Source organism: Chionomys nivalis, chromosome 26 (assembly GCF_950005125.1).
Source record: "Chionomys nivalis chromosome 26, mChiNiv1.1, whole genome shotgun sequence".
NCBI lineage: Eukaryota > Metazoa > Chordata > Mammalia > Rodentia > Cricetidae > Chionomys > Chionomys nivalis.
The window spans coordinates 18,366,092-18,381,258 of NC_080111.1; the positions used below are offsets into that span (position 1 = coordinate 18,366,092).

General features: G+C 47.3%; 2 protein-coding genes across 5 annotated transcripts in view; one reads left to right on the forward strand and one right to left on the reverse strand.

Moving 5' to 3' along the window:
* Positions 1 to 368: 368 nt before the first annotated feature.
* Positions 369 to 4,071, reverse strand: Tmem60 (transmembrane protein 60). Its single transcript, XM_057758747.1, has 2 exons — positions 3,894 to 4,071; positions 369 to 978 (listed from the first exon to the last, which is right to left on the reverse strand). The coding sequence occupies exon 2, from the start codon at positions 926 to 928 to the stop codon at positions 527 to 529; it is 402 nt and encodes a 133-aa protein (XP_057614730.1). The 5' UTR covers positions 929 to 978; positions 3,894 to 4,071; the 3' UTR covers positions 369 to 526.
* Positions 4,072 to 4,550: 479 nt separating this feature from the next.
* Positions 4,551 to 15,167, forward strand: part of Phtf2 (putative homeodomain transcription factor 2) — a 90,347-nt gene continuing 79,730 nt past the window's right edge. For all 4 annotated transcript variants that reach the window (XM_057758490.1, XM_057758494.1, XM_057758496.1 and 1 more), the window contains exon 1: positions 4,551 to 4,656. The gene's annotated coding sequence lies outside the window, so the exon portion shown is untranslated. The remainder of the gene's footprint in view (positions 4,657 to 15,167) is intronic.

Below are 15,167 nucleotides of genomic sequence, written 5' to 3' on the forward strand. Positions count from 1 at the left end.
CAGCCGCATAGAATTTCTCAAACCTGAACACTTCAATCAGGCACTGTGTCTGAGACTCCCAGGAGAAGGAGGCACAGCTGGCTCCCATGACTGAAACAGGCTCATCCTAGGCCATAAGAAGAACTCAACGTGAGTGTACCCCACTTGAAAATGCCAAACTAAGATTCTTTCTGAGTTGGACATGAGGTTGCATCCCTAGAATATTTTCATAACCAAGTTCTTCCTTCATAGTCTAGAAGCACACACATACACCTGGTCTATACAGAGCACGGTCCAGCAAACTCACACAGAGTTCACAACTGAAGCTTTACATTCACTTCACGTCCTGACCACACACAAGGTGAGAGGCACAGAAAAATAAGGTCAGAAACAAGCTTTATTTACATAGGATAACAAATATATCAGTAACTCAAATACTGAATAATTCAGCTTTGGGTTGGCTACAAGTTCCTGCCTCCACAACCCTGTTCATGGTAGCTTAGAACCACACGTGGCACTTCCCATCAGGTCTCTGGGGCTCTGGAAATCAGTCTCTCACAAAGAAGACGTTATATCCAAGTTCTGTCAGAGCGCCAGCCAGCAAGGCCCACAATGGGATGAAGACATAGGAAAGGTTCATGGTGGTGAACTGTTCCAGCCTCGCGCACAGTGCCAGGCAGAAGGCCAGCTTGAGTAACATGGTGACAAGGTACCAGGCTTTCTTTTTGATATTGTGTGATCCATGCCGGGGGTCAAAGCCAGACTTACACCGTCCAGCCATTTTCACGATCAGCATGACGAGAAGGATAGTGTCAAATATCCAGACTGGAATAAATATGAGGAACCAGTTCCAAGGGGCCTTCTCATCCAGTTTTAATACCAACATGATCAGGAAGAGTAGCGTGAAAAGCCAGGTGAGGAGTACTCTCTGAGCCAAGGACATTCTCATTTAAACAGTTTCAGGAGGATGTTTCAGGGCTGAGGGAAGGGAGATACACCCTAGAAAAGAGGAAAAGCTCAGGGTGTGACAGCAGAAATCACTTCTATTTCTAGAAAAGTTGGCTGCTTCCTACTTCCCAATCTTTCTAATTTGGAAAACATTGTCCTGTAGCAACAACAACCATTTCTGTATGCATGCAAGTATGCATATATATGTATATTAAAAACATTCTGTTTTGAATTATGTGTATGTGTGTGTGTGCATGCAAGTGCAGGTGCCCTCGGAGGCTGGAGGTGGCAGACTCCCCTGGGGCTGCATTCTCCGTAGGAGCAGCCTGTTCCTGGCTGCAGAGCCGTCTTCCCAGCCATTGCCATCTCTTCCAGTCCATCACTGTAGCTAAGATTTTTAGTGTAGACACTGGGTATGAACCTATTCAAGAGCAGTTGGTTCCTTCTCAGCGCTACCCCGCAAGCCCACGCTGTGACTATTGCAACTCAGCGATGATCTTAAGCTCTCTGCAGGCTTGTGAACCTATAGGCTTGCATTTAATTTCAAGAGGTGCTAACATTGAGCACCTGAGGTCAAAGCAGCGGACAAGGCGGTGCGGTTTGTAAGGGTGAAATGGCTAATATAAATGGAATGCCCTTAGAGAAGAAGAAAACGTCAACTCCTAAGACATTTTTTGAATGTGAACACGAGCTGGCACCCCTGGCTGGAGTCCCCAGCACGAGAGGTACAGGCAGTCCTGAACAAGCTAGTGTGGGTCCTGGGAACTGAGCTCAGGTCCTCTGGAAGACAGCAAGCTTTATAAACCATCACCATCTCTCCACGACCCTTACTTTTGTTCACAATTTAAGACTTACTGTTACTCTAGGATATATCCTCAAATCTGGAAGGTCTAGGATCTACTTCCTGCCAGAATGTCTTCAACTGGGACGGCATTAACTTATATCTTAGCTTACGGTATAAATAAGGTCTTACATCTAATTTTCACGTATGGATTTACAGACCATTAAGACGAAGAGTAGATACAACAGGAACTCAAAAGCCAAACCACATGCAGCTGAGTAAGGACTTAAGGAAGGGATGGAAACAGCTGAGAAACATCAGTCCTTCAGCTATGTGGAGAAGGAAATGAAACACGGGACTTGAGACCGGAAGAGGACTAAGTGGAAGTATTTAGCTCCCTCTCCACTATAGGTCCTGGAGACAGAACTTAGGTCATCAGCCTCAGTGGCAAATGCATTTACCTGCTGAACCATCTTGCCAGCCCAAGAAGAAATACTTAGGAACATCGACTCCATGACAAAGCCCAGGGGAAAATAAGCCCCTGAAAAAGGACACACTGAAGATGAACAGACTAGAGGGGAATAGGCAGATCAGAAGCCATAGAGGCAAACAAAGGAATGGGTGCTAGAGAAGATGCAGGGAAACAGGAAGAGCTGCAGAACTGGAGAGAGGGAGCAGTGTGCTTAATTGTGCTGATGTGCTCTGCTCAAGGATGGCAATCTTCAGAGTGTACATACTTTATAGTTCAGCAGTTAGTTGTGGAGTCCTTGTGCCTTCTCAGACCCATCCATTTGCATTCGCTTGGGTTGTAAATGCTTTGGACTGCAGTATTTCGGCTTTTAGGTAGGCTTTCTTTTTTGAGACAGAGTCTCAGTATGTGGCCCTGGCTTGCCTAGAACTTTGCTAATACAGACCAGGCTGGCCTTGAACTCAAAGAGCTACCTAACTTTGTCTCCGTTGGATTAAAGGCATGGGGGTGTAAAGGAACTGCTCATACTGGGCTCAGTTCTGGAAAGCAGTTTTCTTTACTGGTCCTTCCTTGCTGGAAGTCTTATACAGTGGAATGGGATGATTTTGGAAGCAGAGGTGGAGATATGTGTAGGCTATTTAATTAACTACATATGTTTCTAATCCGGTGAATGTTTGCTCAGTTCCAACCTCTGATTTGGTCAATTTTAAGAGTCTTTACGAATATTTGTGATCACATGTCACTTTACTGTAACTTTTCTGTATGCCACAGGATATGAACTTCTTTTTTTTCTTCCCTCAGAACAAGTACCAAGTTGTCTGCAATGACCACAGGCACTTTAGGACAAGACATGCAAGAATGCAAGGGCTTAAGCCTGTTGTAGTTTTAAGTTTCTAATTGTGGGGCGAAACAAAACTAGATTGCAGGAAAACACTCTCAACAAGGAAAACAGCCTTACTGATATTCAACTGACATTTAAAAGATTGCTTAGACTGAACTACAACGGTGACACAGACTCCAGATTTACAAAAACGTCTTAATCGGGGTAAAGAGTTTATTTAGCTTTTAGCACCATTCTCTCTCCAAGGGAAGGTCAAAGGTGCACTCCATGGCTGAGATTTGCTCAATAGAAATTTCCCACTCGAGGTGGGTATTTCTGGCGCACAGAGGTAGGATTTTTGCTCATGATTCCGGATCCACTGTGCAAACCTCCAGTTTTTGTTTTGTTTTGCCCCCCCCCCCCCACCGCCACATGGAGATCTACAGGTCTCTCATCCTTTCATCTCCATCTAGCGATCAGTTGTGTGCAGCAGACTGGTCCAAGGTCCATCCCTCACCATTCGATTCCCCTTCTCCCGCTACTGTCGACACTCTCCCAAATGAACTCTCCGTACCCAAAGGCTGCTCCGTTTCGTAAGATCACCATTTCCACTACAAAACCAGTGTCCTCCCTGCTGACAACCTGGCTGATTTTAGGGCGCATCTGCACTGGAACGTTAAGGGTCCTGCTCAACTATCCCGGTCTTCGGTATGCAAACGCCCACGGTGGTTTCGCGGGGCTGCCCTACCTCTCCCAAACCTATGCTGGAATTTAATGCGGTTTGTGCGAGATGTACCCGGTAGTCGTCGAGCCGCGGCGTGATGGACTGAGGGTCACCCAAGCACCGGGCGGCTCGGGCGGGTACCGAACGGGCAAGGGCCGAGCTCCCGACTCACCTGGCAGAGCGGCCGGCGGGCGAGCCGAGGGGACGGCGAAGGTCGGGAAGTCCGCCAGTTTGGATCCTCGTCCTCTTCCACCCTGGTCCCCCCCATGAAAGCCTCAGCCGCTCACATAATTAGGAGAAGGTAGAGTTCCGCCTCTCCGAACTGCCGCAGCGGAGGTCCTGCACAAGCAAGGCCCCGCCCACATCCGGGGCCGTTCCCGCCGCCCTCGGCCTATGCCGAAGCACGGAGCGGACGCTGGCCGCCGCTCTTCGGTACCTCCCCACCGGTCATTGGTCCATTTAGCCGCCAGTAACGGACCGCCTTCCCCTGAGCCCACCTCCTAGTCCTATCGGTTACGAGAGCTGCCAGTCTAGGCGTCGGTCCCGCCCCGCTCGCCCGGCCCCAGCGACCCGGGAACTGAGGCGCAGACTCCGTGGCGAGCCGAGGGGCGGAGCGTCCGGGGGGCGGAGCTCGGGACCTGGGGGCGGAGCGTCCCGGCGGGCGGAGCGCGGGGCGGGCGGCGCAGACTCCGTGGAGAGCCGAGGGGGCGGGGCGGGGCGTCCCGGGGGGGCGGGGCGAGGGGCGGGTGGCGCAGACTCCGTGGCGGGTCGAGGGGCGTGGTGTCCCGGGGGGCGGAGCGCGGGGAGGGCGGCACGAGGGTGGCGGCGGCGCGCCGCCGGTGGCGGGGCTGTAGCTCTCCGGGCTCCGGCGGCGGCGCTCTCCTCGGCGTGTCTGCGCGTCTCCCAGCCGCTTCCCAGCGGCGCAGGCGGCTACGGTAAGCGCCGCGGCTCCGCGCTCGGCTGGCCGCGTGGAGGGCTCCGGGGTCACACGGGATCCCGGGGCCGTGCGGACCGGGCGGCGTGGCGGCGGGCGGGATCGGGGCGCAGGCTCCGGGGTCGGCGCTGCGGTGCCCCCAGCCGCGGGCACGTGCGGGCCCGGCTCGGCCGCGGCCCCGGCCCCCTCCCACCGCCGGGGCGCGGAGGCTGCGGGTCGGGGCTCGGCGCGGAGTGGGTGCCCGCGCCTCTGCGCGCTGCCGGCGTGGGGTCGCGCGGTCCCCGGAGGGCGTAGGGGGCGGCGGGTGGCCCGGGCCGGGCCCGCGCGAGGTCCGCTAGCGGCGGGAGGCGCGGGCTCGCGGTGCGGGCGCCCTGCATGCTGCTGGCGCTGCCCGCGCGGGAGGGCAGCAGCTGCTGCAGCAGCCCCGGCGCGCTGGAGCTGCGGATCCGGCGGTGACTGCAGAGGGGCGGCTGCCTGAGTCCTGTGCGCGGGCCTTGCTGGCTGTCTGAGGTCTGCAAACAATGCGGCGGTCCTTGGGCATGCTCACCTTTCTTCTGCCTCGTGTTGACAGCCCTCGTTCTGGTATTGTTCTGGCGTTGTGCTCTCTAACTCATCCCCGCCTTGCTAACTTCGGGGGTCATTTTGCTAACTATTTTATTTTTATCCTGACAAAACCGAGGAGCCGCGTTAGCATGTGCGACCGGGAAAGTAGACTCTGGAACAATTAATTTCCCTATGGGTTTTACATACGTAGGTGCTGCTGAAATTAGGTTTGCAGTTCACAATTCTTTTTGTCAGTGGTAGGTTTTGCTTACTTTGATGTTATTTTACGTGTCATACTTTTGCAGTTTTTTTGTTGCTTTAACCAAAACATTTCTCGGGTTTTTTGCCTTTTCCCCCTTCTTCTGAGTCTTTGATTATAAACTTAACCATGACTTGGCTAGGTACTTTTGTAAATTCTTTTTCCCCAAACTGGATGGACCTGCGTAAGCACCGTAGTTCAAGACTTAACTTGGCATACAGGCTGGAGATTAAAAGAGAAAGAAATGTATATTCCTCTGAGTTTTATGGCTCAGACTGCAGATGAGAGGACTGGCGAGGTCTAGGTATACTGGGCCATGTCTGCACCCATCTCCCCCCACCACCACCTTGGAAGTGGTCTGGCTCCTGCACAGGGAAGCTGTTGAATGCCTCAGACAGTGGCAGTCTGAGTGTTAGGTGGGAAGGTTCTCATTTTCACCGTATTGTAGTAGAGCCTGAAGATGTAAGCATTTCAAGGACAGCTCGCAGCGTGGGCACTCTTGCTTGGTCAAGCCTGCAAGAGTAAATATTTTGAAGGCCAAGCTGGCACTGGGCGGTTGATCCTAAAAATAAAGATGACTTGAACAGTTTTTAAGTGGAAACTTTTTTGGCTAGTTTGTTTTTATGTATAATTGTAAGGGATTTGGAACGTGAACAGCGTCACTAAGAGAATTTATGTTAATATGTTGAAAAAATGAAGATCAGAAAGTAGTTGGAGTATTTATGTATTATTTAATCCAAGATTTCAATGGTAATTAGTTGATGGGTTCACTTCTAACCAATTTGGTTACAAGGACTGAGTTTCAAGCGATTGTGCTTCACCACTCCAGTAAAAATGGCTTAGGCTTGCATAAAGAGACTAATAGACAACAGTGTTGCAAAGCAATAAACTTAAATTCTCATTGTAACACTTGGAGTTCTCTGTGTAATAGGCAGTGTTGATTGTTGTTGAAGACACAGAATGGAGTCAGGCCCTCTGACTGTTCTGAACAGCCGATTAAGAGGAGAGATACTTAAACAAACGATAATATCTCTCTATATTGTGAGAGAATGTGTGGAATCTGCCTGACTTTATAGGGAGTTTAAAGGACAGACACCAGCGCCAGGTGTGCATGTTCTTCTAATCCTATCTAGCATCTGAGAGGCAGAAGCAGGGGGATGTCTGAGTTGTAGAACAGCCAAGTCTACGTAGTGAGACTTTTTCCTCAAACAACAATGAAAAAAAAAAAAACCAAAAAACAAAATAAAGTCCCCAGAGGTTAAATACCTGTTGATCTTTCGCTGTGAATGTGATCCCCACATCAGTTTCCTTATTTGTTTAGCAGAGAGGATAAAACTTCCAAGTAGCTAAGAGGATGAAGGGTAGAAGGTCCAGGGAGGAGCTGTCTGAGAGCCTTGGCAACCTAAATGTGTTTTGATAACAGGGGAGGAAGGCATTCCATACAGAAGGCAGTCTCAGAACATGAGTATAGACCGAGAGAATGGGAACGTAGTTTTATATAAATGTACTCGTGAATACCAGTGGCATATACTAATTACATAGGATGTGTCTGGGCAGTGTGAGTATATCCACTTTTGATGGCTGGAGATTGCAAACTTAATTCTCGAGTCGTCTTTGTTGCTGTGACAGAACATCATTACCAAGGCAACTTTATGAAAGTATTTAATTTGGGTTCATGGTTTTATAGGGTAAGAGTCTGCATCGGGCGGGTGGGCGGGCAGGCAGGGCACTGTAAAAGTAGTTGGGAACTTACAAGGTTTTTTGTAAACAGGGTATCTGAGTGTAGGCCTGCCAACCCTGGCCGACCCTCTTGCCCCTGTTTCCTGAGTTCTGGGATTAAAGGCATGCACCACCACTGCAGGTGGAGAACTTCAGTCTTGATCCACAAGAATGAAGCAGATAGAGACAGAGAAATTGGAAATGGCTGGGCTTTTGAAACCTCAGAACCCACCCCTGCAGCGATGCAACTCCTCCAACAGGGCTGTACCCCCAGTTCTTCTCAAACAGTTCTAAACTGGGGGGGGGATGTCAAATACACAAGCCTGTGGGGAACCATTCTTGCTTAAACTACCACATACACTAATAGAAACTATTTGTCTGTTGTTATAGTTTTACCTAATACTCTTCAGTACTTATTTTCCAAGTGTCTATGCAATAAATTTTTAAATGTGTTTGTCTAGTTCTAAGTTATAAACAAAGACTAACATAGCACTCCTAGAGGTATTTACGCTTTTTATGGATTCTGTTTTGTCATTCTTTATGCCCCCAACCTCTTTACATAGACTAGAAACTCCTTTATTGGTTGACTTTTTTTGGGGGGGGGCGGGGGAAGACAGGCTTTCCTTGGCAGGCTTGGCTGGCCTGGCATTCCCTAGATAGACCAGACTGGCCTCGAACTCAGGTTCTGCTTTCTCTGCCTGGGATTAAAAATGTGCACCAGCACCTCCAGCCTGCTGTTTTAAAGCTAGCTCAAGATGTTTTAGTGGGGCAGGATGTTGTAAATTGGGACTTCCCTTGAAACTGAGAAAAAAGTTCCGCGCTTATACTTCTCTGGTTAGCGTGGAGCCGCACACGCGTTGGTTTGTGAACCACCAGATGACTAAGATGACAGACCATGTGACGTTTGGGACAGCGGCATTAGGTTCTTAGCGCCATGCAAGGGGATAACATGGTTTTTAAAAAACTCCAGAGGTTAGTTTGCAAATGAAAATGCTGATTGCAGGTGGTTTATATGTGCACTAGGCAAGAAAGAAAATCTGCTGGGTTTAATTCTCGGCAGTGAACATGAGCCGGGGCAGGAAATGGCTGTGGCGAAGAGCCTACCTGACGATGATCACAGCATGATTAGATGTGACATTTAATGAGAGGAAGTAAAGAGGAGAATGCAGCTTTCTGGTCGTTAGCTCATCTGCAGGAATTTTGAGGAGAAGTAGTAGGTCATAAAACACTGGATACGGGATCTGAAAAATAGACATTTATGAAAGATCTTTGCAAGGTATGTACACGGGTTTCTGTGTTCCGTAGACTGAGGTTTAGGTCTGAATTCTGCCCTTCACTAATTCGGCAACTTTGGGTTCATTGTTTAACCTTTTTGTAGTTTGGTTTGAGTCATAAAATAGAGATGTCTGTCTGGATAGAGGTTAAAAAAATGTAAGCGAGATACAGTGGTTGGCTTCTAAGACTTACTCACAAGCCAATTGCTGTAATTATTTGATTGTATTGAACTCTAAAAAACCAAAAGCCCTGCTGGGTGTGGTCACATACACTTTTAATTCCAGCACTGGGGAGGCAGAGCCTGGCAGGTTTCTGTGAGTTCAAGGTCAGCCAGGACTGCATAGTGAGGCAACCTTGTCTCAGAAAAGTAAAAGAAACAAGGGGAAAGCTCTAAAGATAACAAAACCGAAAATGGCAAAGAGAAAAATAACTCAAGCTATAGTCTAGTGTGCTGAGTCATTCATAGGCAGAGTTCAGTGAAGAATTACTACAGCAGCGTGCTGTGTGTGTGTGTGTGTGTGTGTGTGTGTGTGTGTGTGTGTGTGTAAAATGAGTTCTCACAGTAAGTAGTTCAGACTCTCGAGAGTACATAGTTAATTCTTACTGCCCAGAACAGAATCACCGAGCTCAGGTCTCGCAGTGCGAATAAAGCAGACAGGCAAAGGGACTTGTTTTTCCTCACATCCCTTACTCATTTTCCTCCTAACAGACTTTAGTCCGTGTGTGTGGCGTGCATGCGTGCATCTGTGGTGCATGCACATTTGTGTGTGAGGCTAGGCCAGGTGGCATTGGGTGTCCTCCTCAGTCACTCTTCATCTTACTTGTTGAGATAGGGTAGGGTGTCGCCTCCTGACTACGTCCCAAGCGATGGCCCTGCAGGTGCACTGCACCAAGCTTTATTGCTTGGATTTTAGGATGCTCAGGCTTGTAGGGACAGTAGTAAGTAAATCATCTCTGTAGTTGGTTGTTTTTTACTCTTGGATTTTTTGGGGGACCCCCCACCCACCTCCCAAATAAATCACACACAAAGACTTATTATTTCTTATGAATGCCCGGCCTTAGCTTTCTTGTTCCTTGCCAGCTTTTCTTAAATTGTCCTGTCCACCTTTTGCCTCTGGGCTTTTACTTTTCTCTATTTCCGTATATCTTTTCTTTCCTTCTTATTCCATGTCTTGCTGTGTGGTTGGCCCCGTGGATCCTTGTTCTTGCTCCCCCTTGATCCCAGATTTCTCTCATTTACTCTCTGCCTGCCAGCTCCACCTAGCCTTGCTCCTGCCTTGCTATTGGCTGTTCAGCTCTTTATTAGACCATCAGGTGTTTTAGACAGGCAGAGTAATACAGCTTCACGGAGTTAAACAAATGCAATTAAAAGAATACAACACATCTTTGCATCATTAAACAAATGTTCCACAGCATAAACGAATGTAACACATCTTAGAATAATATTCTACAGCACATCTACCAACCCCTTATTCTTAAATCCTCAATAGACACAGCCATTATTTCATTTTTAAATGTTTGTTTTTTTCAAAGAAAACTTTATTATTATGTCTGCGTATGATACATGAGCGTGGGTGGGTCACAGCTGTGTGTGCAGGTCAGAGGGCAGGCACCTTTGTGGATTTGGTTCTCTCCTTCCCCCTTTACATGAGCTTCAGGGATCCATGTAGAAAGTCAGCTGTGTGGCAAGCACTTTCCACTTTCTAGCTGGGCCTTGTTCTTGTGCTGCTGTGCTGAAGCACCATGGCCAAGGCAGTTTACGGAAGAGGTTTTTGGGGTTTACAGTTTCAGAGAGTGAGTCCATGGCCATCCTGGCAGGGCACATGGGTGGCAGACAGGCCAGGTGTTGGAACAGTAGCTGAGAGCTTATGTCTCAAGCAGGAGTCGGGGTGAGGGGAAGAGGGAGCTCTGAACTGGGAATGGCGTGTGTTTGGAAACCTCAGACGGGGACCAAGCATTTAAACATGGGGACCATTCTCATTCAAACCAGCACATTCCGCCCCCCCGGCTCCCACACACTTGGAGCCGTATCATAATGCACATTGCATTTCGTGCATCTTCAAAAGTCAAGGGAACTTATAGAAGTTTATTGGGGTCTTACGGTTTCAGGAGGGTTGGTGGGGAGAAGCATGGCAGCAGGCAGGCATGGTGCTGAAGCTGGTGCCGAGAGCTACATCTTATCCTAAGTACAGGACACAGAGACCGCTAACCGAGAAGAGTGGGGGCCTTTTAAAGCTCAAAGTCCATCCCGAGTGATACAGCTCCTCTTTTCAAAACGGTTGCATCAGCTGGATACCAACCATTGAAGCATGTGAGACTGTGGGCAGTTCTCACTCAGAACACCACAGCCTTATCTTTAATGGAGTGCTTTATTCTTTAACAACTTCATGCAACCTCAGCTGCCTCCTCCCATGTGCCCTTAACCCCATCATGTTTGCGTCTGCTCTTTCTTCTTTTGTTAACCGGCCCTGTCTAGTTAGTGCTGCCTGTTGGAATGGCGACCCGTCTTGTTGGCTTGCTCTTGTGTAGGTGACCTTAGCTGGAGTCAGTTTATGGGTTAATAGACATCCATGTCCAGAGGACAGCTGTCCTCCCAGTCCCTGACTCTCCCATCTCCTGCTCCCTCTTCTGTGTTTCTGGAGCCTTGGGCACAGAGTTTGATACGGATGTCCCATTTAGGGCTGGGCACTCAACAGTCACTTATTCTCTCCACTTTGACCAATACTTTAAATGCTTACCACCTCCTAGGAACCTTTATGACCCAAAGTTGAGGACAGCAGTAATCTGTGTAGTAGGGAGACCCCTTGCTCCCGGCTGCCCAGACCTGAAACAGTCACTCAGAAACTCTGTCATTTGAATCACTGCTTGGCCAATAGCTTAAGCATATTTTAGCTAGCTCTTATATCCTGAACTAACCCATCTCCATTAATCTGTGTGTCACCATGTGACTGTGGCTTACCAGCAAGGTTCCATCTGGCCTCTGTCTCTGGAGGGGCTACATGGCTTCTCCTTGACTCTGCCTACTCTCTCTGTATATCTTTTCCAGCCTGGCTATATTCTGTCAAGCCATTGGCCGAAAGCAGCTTCATTATTCATTAACCAAATCTGAGTGTATAAAAGAAATCTTTAGACGGGAGTTTGACAACATGAGCATTCAGCAGAAACCCTAGGGCCTGTCACCTACTTAGCCCTGGGCTTTGGATCATGTTGACAGTAGCAGGCGCTGATTCTTGTGGAGCACACCTCAGGTTCATTCCTTCTAAGACCTCGGTGCCAAGCCATTAATAATATAATTGTAGAGGCTTTAATGACAAGGGATCCCTGGTGACAGAGGCTAGTTAAACTGTGCGTCTCCTGAGTGTTTACATCGTACATCCCTTTGCTTGCTTTTGGGTGCTGAATATACAGATGTAAAATTTGTCGAAAAGTAAATTGGCCTTGGTTTTCTCTTGTATTCCCTGACAAGAACCTGGATGGTTCTTTTACTATGCCAGCTGAAAATTGTGGAGTATCTTTATTCTTCTCTCCCATATTTTCTGTGTCAACTTATTTGCTACATTTGATTATTCTCGCTACTAACTATTTAACCATGCCCTGTCTCAGTACCCACAATTGAAAAACAAGAGACCAAACCAAACCCCTTTGCCTGACTTGGTTTAGGCCCCCATCATCTTTCAAGTTAATCTTGTTACTTTCTATACTTTTCATTTAGTCTCTTAGTAATCAATTTTTATCTAACACTAAATGTGCGTGTGCCAGTTACATAAGTACCAGATCTCTCCATGTACTTTCAGTCTCAGCAGTTTGCGCGGTTATCTTTCTGGGTCTGGGGAAGTTTCTTTCAAGGGAGAATTTTAACTCCATGCTAATGCTTTTGTTGTTGTTGACAAATGGCTAGTCAATTTATTTCTTCCTCACTGAGCATCGATGTCTTCTTTCTCTGAAGGGATTGGTTCATCTAGTCATATTTATTTCTTCTTCACTGAGCATCGATGACTTGCTTCTCTGAAGGGATTGCTTCGTTTAAGTTGTTAAATTCACAGGTGTAATTAGTGCTCCTAAGCTTTTTAAGGCCTGTGGGATCTGTCGTCAGCTGAGCATGGTAGCACATGCACTTGGGAGGCAGAGGCTGGCAGATCTCTGAGTTCAGGCCAGCCTGGTCTATGTGGTGAGCTCCAGGCCAGCCAGGGCTGCACAGGGAAAAACTATCTAAAGGGGGTGGAGGTGTTTCTACTCCTAGTCTTGACTCTGGGAATCTGTCGCAGCCCCGTACCCTCAGTGGGCTCTGACTAAGGGTTTATCTGTTGTTTATCTTTGCTTTTCCTGTTGATTTTTTTAATACTCATCATCAGTGATTTATATTCCTTATTATTTCCTGTCTGCTGTTTATTTACCTTGAATTTTGTTTCTCTTGACTTAATTGTTTAGCTAATTTGGAAGTTTAGCTCATTTAAAATTTAAAATTTTTATCCTCCTGCAAAATAAAAGTTTAATTTTATAAGATTCTTTTTTAAATGTCTTTTTTTTTTTTTTTTTTTTTTTTTTTTTTTTTGGTTTTTCGAGACAGGGTTTCTCTGTGGCTTTGGAGCCTGTCCTGGAACTAGCTCTTGTAGACCAGGCTGGTCTCGAACTCACAGAGATCCGCCTGCCTCTGCCTCCCAAGTGCTGGGATTAAAGGCGTGCGCCACCACCGCCCGGCATGTCTTTTTTTTTTAAAAAAACATTCATATGTGTACCTATTGTGTGTATTGGGCATATTTTCACCTCACGTCTTGCTGCTCTCCCTGTTCACTTTCCTGGTGTGTGTGTGTGTGTGTGTGTGTGTTTGAGTGTGAGTGCACGCTTGTGCTGAACACATATCTGTATAAAATCTAACACCCACAAATAATAGAAAACATACTTGTTTTGTCAGAGATTGGTTTAATCTATTAGTGTGATTATGTCTAGTTGCATCCTGTAAATGATAGAACTTTGTTCTTTATGGCTAAAAGCGATTCCTTTATGTTCATTTGTCCAATTTTCTTACCCATTTTTCTACTGGACAACTAAGGAGATTGCATAATTTAGCTCTTGTGAGTAATACGGCTGCAAACACTGGTGTGCAGTCTGTGTGATGCTGCCTGGGAGTCTGTGGGTGTGTACTCAGGATGATGTGGCTGACTGTGCAGAGGACGTGTGCCCATTCTTAGGAGCCCTCCACACCGACTTCCAGTGATGAGACCATGTGCGTCTCCACCCTTGGCCACAAGTCCCTTCTGTCTGCCCAAACCAGCGTTTGCTGTTCTTGTTTTCTTCACAGCTGACATTCTGACGGGAACAAGGTGGGATCTCAGTGTGGCTTTGATTTGATGGCTAGTGAAACAGGACAATTTTTCATGTTTATTGGCCATTTAATTTCATCTTTCTAAAAGAACTTCTCTATATACTGTTGGTTATTTGAGCCTACAGATTTTGGTATCTTACATCTTTGTTTCCTGTTTTAAGTTTTTCGAGACAGGGTTTCTTTGTGGTTTTGGAGCCTGTCCTGGAACTAGCTCTTGTAGACCAGGCTGGTCTCGAACTCACAGAGATCCACCTGCCTCTGCCTCCCAAGTGCTGTGTTTCCTGTTTTTTATTAAGATTTTTAATCATTTATTGTGTGTGTTGTCTGTGTGTGTGCTTGCACACGAATGCATGTGGGATGTCCCCAGGCAGGAACGGGCACTGTGTGTGAGCTCCGGCACACAACTGTAGGACTTGCTTGTCTCCTACCCTGTGAGTTCCTGGGGTCAGCTCAGGTTGTCAGGCTTGGTGGCGAGTGCTGTTACCTGCTGAGTCATCCTGCTGGCCCCAGTTTAATTTTAGTAAGACATTTTATTAACCCTCAGCATGATCCTGTCTGTCTGTTCATGGTGGATTAATTTTGTTTTCGAAATGGTCTCATTTTGTAGTGCTGACTGGTCTGGAACTTGTGGTAATCTTTCTTACTCTCTTCGCAAGTGCTGAGATTACAGGCGTGTGCCACTACACTGGTGTGGTTTAGCTGTGCTGAGATTACAGGCGTGTGCCTCTACATTGGCATGGTTTAGCTGTGCTGAGATTACAGGCGTGTGCCTCTACATTGGCGTGGTTTAGCTGTGCTGAGATTACAGGCGTGTGCCACTACACTGGCGTGGTTTAGCCAGTACTGAGTTTACAGGCGTGTGCCACCACATGAGCGTGGTTCTAGTTTACATGATTCACGTGCTCTTGAAAAGAGTCCTGGGTGGAGCTGTGGACAGCGAGTGAAGCCAGCGTTAACTCTGTACTACCGTTTGGTTTTTGTCTTTATTCTTGTACTTAGTGTTAAGGGGTGTTGAAATCTTTCATTGTGGACTACTTGGTTTTCCAGCACTTCTTTCAGTCTTTGCCTAATGCATTTTGAAGCTCTGCTGCTGTGTGCGTTCATGTATTTTAAGTTTCATGATCTCTGAGTGAATTGGATCCCTTTCTCCAATTAGAGTTAGGGTTAGGGTCTCTTCTTATTTCAGATGATGTACTTTGGTCTGAAATCTACTCTCTATGGCCTGTGAGCTTCTTTTGATTACTGTTAGTGTAGAATATTATTTTAATTATTTTTGGTTTTTGATTTATCTCATTTTTCTCAAGACAGAGTTTCTCTGTGTAGCCCTGGCTGTCCTGGAATTTGCTCTGTGGACCAGGTTGGCCTTGATCAGAGATCTTCCTGCCTCTGCCTC

Excerpts from the sequence above, each read along its gene's own strand:
- Tmem60 (XM_057758747.1), bottom strand. The coding sequence starts at position 928 with ATGAGAATGTCCTTGGCTCAGAGAGTACTCCTCACCTGGCTTTTCACG.